Below are 8,770 nucleotides of genomic sequence, written 5' to 3'. Positions count from 1 at the left end.
TAGCAGGCAGATATGTTATTTGGATCTTTCATTTGGCGCGTTTTTAACATCTTTTTGAAATTATATAAAGATATATAACAGTAATAGTAATATATGATGCATTGAAGTGTAAGTAGTTGTCTTCTTTTACACATATTTTCATTACCAATATATAAATTAAAATAATTATTAGAAAATAATAACATTTTTTGAAAAGATTATTAATAGCAAACCGCTTTTGGATACTTAAACAAAAATTCAAAAAACCGAGACCGAGACCGAGATATCTCGACGAGACCGAGACTTGAGCGACCGAGATCGAGACTGCATAAAGTCTCGCCTCGTCTCGGTCTCGTGCAGCACTATGCCCTACATATGCTATTTAGGGTTTCTTTGAATAGTACGCAATTTCGTAGAATAATGATGACGCATTATCTTGGTAAAATAAAAACGAAGTATTGCTTTCTGTCTTTTAGAGGTATAATGGCAATGATCAGGTTTACGGAATGAGGATCAAAGCCAATATCCGAATAGCAGAAACAGTTCACTAGAAGTTCATTGTCTCTCTCTTTGTTGCAGGCTAACCTGTCCTGTTGGTTACTTCGTCAGTGAAGCTCTCTATACTCCAGTCCACAAATTAGAGAATACCAGAGATGTCGTTCTAGAAGTTGCCACGTTCAATGGAAAACCTGAGGTAACTAAAATGAGTATTTTGTCTATCTCATTGTAGTCTAGATTTATTTAATATTAGGAAAAAGTAAAAGGAATGTGTGGATTGGTGTTCCATGTTGATCAAATTGCCTTCTTGTGTATATCCACTTTGAATTCAAAGCTTTAGTGGATCTCAAACAAGAGGGAGAAATCATAAAGATCTTATTAAGAGATCCATTGTCAGCCTTCAAGTTATCAACATGTACCACCCGCAAGAATGTCTCGAGGATTATTCTTTTAATGTCTCCAATTTCCGCAAATACGAAGTAAATAAAAAAAGAAGATGGATAAAGGTGAAACTGCTGCGTTTCTATGGAGCAAATTAAAAAACTACGGCCCGCGGGCCACATGTGGCCCCCTGAGGACATTTATCCAGCCCCCGCCGCACTTCTGGAAGGGGCATCTCTTTTATTGGTGGTCTATGAGAGGAGCACTAAATGTGGTGGTGCCGCAAAGCGCTGCTTCGCTCATGTACTACTTCCGATGACGTGGAATGCACGCGTCACGGCTGCGAAAACAGTATAAAATAACAGCAGAAGTAGGAAGAAAGGCAAAGCACTATAACTAAACCGGACATTGACCATCTCATTAGCCAAAATCAGGACTATAATTCCCACAGAATTACTGGATAGTTTGTTTATTTAAATTTACTTGTTCTTTATAGTCCGGCTCTCCAACAGTCTGAGGGACAGTGAACTGAGTAAAAAGTATGGGGACCCCTGAACTAGACCATTGAAAAGAGCTATTTGGAGATGAAATTATCTTAACCTAATTTTGTCTACCTGGTGAACTTGGGCCTCCACAATCTGTCATTTTTCCTTCAGATCTTCTGCTTTTTAAACCAAGTTTTTGAAACTTTTTGATTCTGTATCGTAAAAAACGTTTTTGCAGTCATGTATGTGCTTCCACTTCTTGCCACTGCACCTAATCATGTTGTTGAACATTATTAACCAGCTGGAAAAAATAGCCATTACTTTATTTCACTGTAGAGTACAGTCAGTGTGATATCGGTGTTCTTGGCTTGATTAGCTGGAGGAATGAAGCTGGCCCATACTCGCTGCTGAAAGCTGAGAACATTATAACTTCTGTAGAGTAAAGTTTTGGACAAATTAGGCCGGTGGCAAACTCCAATAAAGTGGCAGGTCACTTATAGGATTTTAGATTTTTTTAAAGTTTTTCCTTAAAACTTGTATGCTTATTGCACAAAGCACATATATTGGCTTCAATTTAAGGTTGTTTTTTTTTTTTGTAAAACTTTGCACAATTTTCCTGTGTAAATGGTTGTCAGGCAGTTTTACATCCCCTGTAAGGTCATTTTCCTGTAATATAAGGCCTCATTTCCTGTGTATTACTAAAGCGAATTAATGTGTCAGTAATATTCTAAACTTTAAGAAAATTTGCACGGCCGAAAGTATTTTTTTTCTAAATAGAATTTTAGTTTTTCCTACAATTCTTTCAAGAAAATTTCATTACATAAGTGTTCGAACCATATTTTATAAAAATAGAATTACCATAATGGTGTGAGTGGTTCAGTAGACGAATATTCCTCGTCACTGTGTGCTCTTATGAATATAATATATGTTTGAGTGTGTGTTGTAATAGTGTGAATGTTGGCTGTAAGGCGGTTAACCTTGATCTCTCATTCCATCTTTGTTATCGCAGCATCTCACTGAAAGCGGCGCTCCTAGACAACAGCTCTTAGCTCTGTATTTCTGTTCATTGTAGTTATGTGTACGAGTTAATGCGAATGTATCGGCGGACCAACTGACACGATCTGTCATGTAATTTACTAGAAAAATTAAATAAATAGAATTATATTCAATTTTTCCATCATCTTTTGTGGTGATCTGTTCATGATCTGTAAGTTTGATGTTTTGTAACATAATTTAAGATAATGCCAAATTAACAATTATACAAAGGAGTTTGCATAACCATTGCTTAATAAAAATGCAACAACTTGCATTTTTCTATTTTAATTCGTAATTTATCAATTTACCGTTTTTATGATTTACTAGAACTCATCGAAAAGTGCATCAATGCAATTTTTTTTTGTTTCATTATATCGTTTATTCGAATATATTTTAAATGAGCAATTAATATTTTGTAAATCTTGTTAATACTGGAGTTACAGGAAGCTCTGTTTCTTGTAGATTAGCAGATCAGGAGAGTTTTCGGTTGTGCACTGGGGAGTAAGAGAAATATCTTCTTTTTACAGGAACCAAGGTATTCCCACAAAGCGAATATCTCGTCTAATCTCTTAGCGAGAACTAAAGTGACTCTAGGTTTAGGCAGGAATCAGATTACTCTGATTACAGGCCTACTCACGGGGCACGGAAGGTTCAGAAAGCACCTGCACAAGATAGGGCTTATTAGTTCGGAACCTTTGTGCAGATTGTGCCAGGAAGAGGAGGAAACGGCCTCTCACCTGTTGTTCGATTGCGTTGCAATTGAGAGACTGCGCTATGACATCTTTGGAACCTTGAGGCCAAAGGAGATAACAGCGCAGAAGGAACTAGTAGGGAAAGCTCTCGACCTTCTTAGGAGGGGAGGTTTCACCTACTAGGTTTAAAGGGGAAGGCACAATAAGCCTCGTGTGGCTGCAGTGCCGTGGGGATAGGGTCCAGCCCCGTCTTTTCAAAATCTAAAAAAAAAATCTAATCTCTTAGCGAGAGAGGTCTCATACCGCGAACTTGAGATTTCGTTTTTAAAATAAGGTTAAGAGAGATCTTTATCTCAATCTCCTTCACAATCTGCACTAGGGGCTGGGCTCATCCTTTGAGGGACATTGTCGGGAGTAGGTTTCGGTGCTCTACAAAAAAATAATTTTGTTCAAATTAAATCGGCGTTAGCTTTCAGCCTTTCTAAGTGAAGAACTGAGACCAGTAACCGTTCTTGGCAGTTTCTTGACGGAAGGAATGCTATAAGCCCTGCGTATTCAACACAAAAACCTCTAGGACTATAGTAAAGCTCGGAAGAGCCGCTGGTTCAGCGTTAGTGGGGTAATCGCCGAGCCCAACCAAGGGCTAATCCTGTACAGGCTAATTTTTTCTCTCTACTGAGCAAAACAATACAAAGCAGGCCAGTTTTTCACAAATTCTTTGTGCTGAACCTTAATACGATATCACAGCTTCCGCGTTTATCTCACCATAACTTTCAATCTCTACTTTCTACTTCAAACTTCTAGTTGTCAATTTGCCCATTTGATAGCCTTCAATGTAGTTAGGCCCGCATTGATTGATAATATCGTGGTTTTTGTCTGTTGTATTATGCAAGCAAACTGATTAATCAAGTCTGAAGCCATTTAGGAATATAAAATACTACTTTTTTGTTTCTTGAACTCGTTAGTTCTCTCCACTTCTTCAGTATGTGATCGTAATTGAAATGGGACTCGTAATTTGAATTATCATCATTGAATGTAGATATAAATCATAACTTATTCTTTAAAAAGACAATGCACTCAGTGCATTGCTCTCTTTTTAAACAGACTAGAATAATAATATTAAAATAGTGTAAATTAGCCTGCCATCGGGTTCGAAATGTAGGATTTGGTAATAAATTTGTTCATAATCGCAACATACTCAACGCATTTTTTTGTTTGGTTTAACAAAAAACTGTGAAAACTACTGTTTTCTGAGAAAAAGCAATATCAAAATATTGGAACTGATCACAGTATTTCTAAAAAAGAATAAAACAAAAAAAACAGAGAAGAAAGTGGGAAAGAGAGAGAGAGAGACAAAGAATGATGCAACCGAAAACATTTGCTTAGACATTCGTTTTGTACAAAAATATTGAAAATCTGCCAACAACCGGTAAAACAACAACAAAATCTCCCAACGTCATTGCCCATTATGATCTGGTCTTCATTGTCAGACTGTTTGTTGTAAACAGGACGAGCAGTAAGCCAATCAATCCAGTCGAATCTCTCTCTCTTTCTCTACCAAGTATCAAGGTAACTTACATACTTACAGACAACATTTCAAATAATTCCATCAATTTGTGTTCATAATATTAAGTAGAGTTAAAAGTTCTTTTAGTTTTCCATTTTGTAAAACTCGTTTTGCAAGAACTGCACCAATCCATACCATATTAATAATTTTTTATTCTACATTTCAGTAAAACAAAAAAATTAACTAAACTCGTAATTTAGTTGCAGATCAATAAACATCTTATCGATTTGCTAGCAAGTTTAAGATGAACACAAGTCCGGTATATACGCCTTCATTTCTATATCTCTCGATAGTTCTCCTGTCGAGAGAAATTTTATTTTTTCTAATTCTACTCGTAAATCATGAGAAAAAACTTTATAATTATTTATTTCTGAAAGAATAATTTTAGAAGTCAACTTTCTCACTATTACCTGAGCAAAAAATCTCTAATTTTCTTCTTCATAATCTACAATTCGTCTACTTCCTTGGCTGTTCTGTAACTGATCCAGTTGCTTCTATTCCCGTACGAATCCATAACTCCAATTCATCTCATTTCGCCTGGAAATGTCCTATACCATCATATCGCATCTCCTTCTAGACTTCTATTCAAACTCTAGCCTTCACATGATGCGCTGCAGACTTTTATTTCCCATCATGTTCTCTTCAAATGCTGCTTAGTTGTTGCTTTTTTGTTTGTAGCCTTCCTTATTGTTGAGTAACCAATCTTGTCTTGTCTTGCTGAAATTTTCCCCCAGCTCGGTTCTTTATTACACCAGTGCCTGTTGGTTGATTTGATTCGAGTAATAAGTTCTACTTTACTGTAAAAATGTCCACAATTGTCATGACAACGATTTGTAAACCGACAGACTCCTACACCTTATTTAAATTAGGCTGTTAGAGAAAGAATAGCTCTACTTTGCTGGCGATTAGGCGTAAGAGAAGTAAAAAAGAAGTTCATATTTCTAGACAGCGTTGGGCCGCGTAAATGGTTAGACTGATTTAGGACGAAGACCCTAGAAATATGCTGGTTGCAGTGTTTCCAAATCCTCGTTAGATCAGATAAAAAGATGCACGTGCTCTCCTATAGAGTGTGAATCGAAGAGAATAAAGTCAGTTGGCAATATAAGGGCCTAGGATGGGCTTTAGTGGCAAAGAAGAAGATGTAGCGCAAAGGATATGTGGGCCAATGATTCGAAAATTTAAGGAGAGATTATTTTAGATAAGGGTACCTTCCTATCTTTTTCAATCAACCTTTTGATTGTCCTTATGTTTTTAGTTTATTTTAAATAAACCAAAATAGTAAAAAAATCAGCGTATATTTTTAAAACTTCAAGACTTGAATAAGATGTCTGCCGTTTTTATTTGGTACAATTGGAGGTGGCGTGGTGATGTACAGTGACTTCCTTATTGCAAATACGTGACTCTTCTTGTCGCCCAGCTCCTACTGCCACGTCACGCCTTGACTCCAGCCTTCCATGATGCTACTAAGCAACACAAAACAAAACAAAAATTAAAATGTTTAAAAATAAATAGAATGAAAGCAAAAAATATCTGACTCATATTCCAGCAACAGGGAATTTATTTATAGCTGACTATTCTTCTTTTGTTTAGAGTTGTCAAGGTTTGGAAATGAACTTATTATTTTTACTATAAGCTTTTAGAAAACCACCAAGTTTTCAAAGAAATTTTCGATCTATTGGTTTTCCTCAGTTACTAGTGACTAAAAGTCATTTTCTTCTCGAGATTTAGACGCCACAGAAGCTGAGCGGTTTGCAAAGCTGAGTTTCATTGGTGGTACTAGGTTCGATTCTATCGTAAAGCATGTTTACTAACTGCCTCCGTTCACGATACATAATTTGCTAGTTAGGCGTAACCCCGCAAGGAGTAGCTGTTGCATGCAGCTACTTGAGGTGTAGCAACCTCACGGGGTAACCTGAGCTCACAGTACACCATGCACACTCACCAGAACAGTACACTAAACATATCCACAAACACTCCTACACTACAGACAAGGTACTGGCAGTACACAACTTAGGGCTACCGTCCCTGAGGAGATATGGCTAGCCTGATAGCCATAAGGAGGCAGCCCCTCCATCAGGATAGGTTGCTATGAGCCAATCCCTCATACGACTGAAAATTTATAGATCACAAGTAACACAAGAATGACGGATGGATTTTTGAGGGTTACGACTAGGCGAGGAAAACAGATTATCCGTTTAGGAACCACCTCGACACTGAAAGGTAAACGAGGAATGATTAAGACGAAGAAGAAGTTAGGCGTAAAGCTCGCCTGAAAAGTACGCATCTCTACAATTTTTCTCCGCGAGAAATGTGCAGATGATTTTAAATTATAACTCCAGTAACCCCTTCAGGCTAAGTTTCTTACAAAAAATTTAATTTAGTTCCTTAAGATCATACTGAACATTTATGCTACACTATGTCCCACTTACATTAGTGCTTCTTGGAGATAAGCTGCTAAATACTAACGAAGCTACAACCATTTATAGTAATTGGTCTGGACAAGCCTGTATTATTTATATGTGGCCAACCTTTTCTTCTTTGCGCAAAAAATATATCCATTTAATCCATTGTGAGCGGGTAGTTCTTGCTGGATTTGTGGGAACATATCCAGGTAATCGCTGGTCGTGTTAATGGACTAACCTCAACTTTTTTTAACATCAAATGTCTGCCCTAGAAGAACTCTACATTAGGCCACATTTGAGTAGGTGGTACCCAAACAATGATAACAGTATACTGTCACGGAAGTGACGAGTGAATCTTAGGAAAGAGGTGATGAAGCTCATTCCCGCTTCATGGCATGCACATATCTTCGATTTTTAAACTCAATTTTTCAACCAAACTTAAATTTTGATTTTTTCACATTGGGTAGCAGGTTTCGGTTGGTTGGTACCTGTCTGTCTGACCTCCCGCTCCCACGAATAAAGAGCTAGAAGATCACAAAGTGACGATTCTTCAAAGCCACAAAGTTTCCAATTCTTTGAATTACCGTACCGTTGAAGCCTCATTGCAACAGTTACGAGAACAATGAATACAAAATCAGTGTTTATTGAAAATGCATTGCAGTAAATAGGTATATTACTCGAAAATTATTGCCATTAATAATGAATAGAAGATGGTAAAAAAATTATTCCATTGAAGTGTATGCATTCATAAAGGAAACATTCAGCTTGGTGTGCTATACAGGAAGTCGTACTTTAGTGCGTGGGACATACATACGTACAAAATAGATAGACATACACACTCACACACACACATATATGCAATTGTATGCTAATGCAATACACCCCTGCAGAGAGCCGGCTAGAAAGATGTGAATACCTTTGCATTGTGACAGCTATCTCATTCACTAGATAATGCATTCACTTTAATGTTACGTTTATCTTTATTTGTTATTTAATTCTCTGGTGTCTTTCTCAAATCTAGGAAATGGTTTTTCCAATTTTTCCTTTATTACACTTTTTTTTTGGATATGACGAAATTTAGTTTTTATTTAAGTTTCGTAAGGACTTAAAAATGATTAATCCCATATTCATCAATCGGAAGTTGTAATTGCATGCAAGAACATCCTCAGCTAGTCTAGTGACACTCCTCCAAATGGTCATTCCAGTAGCCTCAATATACTTACTTACTTACTTCTCGTAGCCTGGGCCTTGCCCTCTCGAATAAAGTCATTCCAGATATCCCTAGTTTTTGCTTTTCTTCTCCAGTCATGCACTCGAACGGTCTTCCTCAACCTCCTGGAGCCAATGCCTGCGTGGTCTTCCAATTCTTTTTTTTGGCCAAACAGTGTACCAAACAGTAATCTGCACGGCATTCTGTTTTCAGACATTCTTTCCTCGTGACCCAGCCACATCATTCGTCGGGCTCTTATAAAGTGCGTTTCGCAGACTGATAGAGCTCGGAGTTCCTTCGTATTCTCCAACTATCAGTTTCATTATCATAAACTGGACCGAATATTTTCCTTAATATCTTCCGTTCGTACATCTTAAGGCTGTTGCCTTAATATTAAGTGTCCAAGTTTCGGCGCCGTACGCCGACTGGTCGTATTAGAGTTTTGTATAACCTTACCTTTGTGGTCCTTGACAAGTTTGAAGTTTTAAATAGCTTGTAATTGGCTAAATACGCCCAGTTAG

The 8,770-nt window shown here is 37.3% G+C and overlaps 1 protein-coding gene across 3 annotated transcripts in view; it reads left to right on the top strand.

Moving 5' to 3' along the window:
• MESR6 (misexpression suppressor of ras 6) overlaps nt 1-8,770 on the top strand; it is a 906,147-nt gene that overhangs the window by 375,011 nt on the left and 522,366 nt on the right. For all 3 annotated transcript variants that reach the window (XM_074119813.1, XM_074119804.1, XM_074119793.1), the window contains exon 4: nt 559-673. In XM_074119813.1, coding sequence (XP_073975914.1) covers nt 559-673 — 115 coding nt within the window. The remainder of the gene's footprint in view (nt 1-558; nt 674-8,770) is intronic.

This window comes from Rhodnius prolixus, unplaced genomic scaffold (assembly GCF_049639745.1).
Source record: "Rhodnius prolixus isolate KJV_2025 unplaced genomic scaffold, Rpr scaffold_1, whole genome shotgun sequence".
Classification (NCBI taxonomy): domain Eukaryota; kingdom Metazoa; phylum Arthropoda; class Insecta; order Hemiptera; family Reduviidae; genus Rhodnius; species Rhodnius prolixus.
The sequence above is the reverse complement of the archived record's forward strand: the minus strand, read 5'-3'. Positions and strand labels throughout refer to the sequence as shown.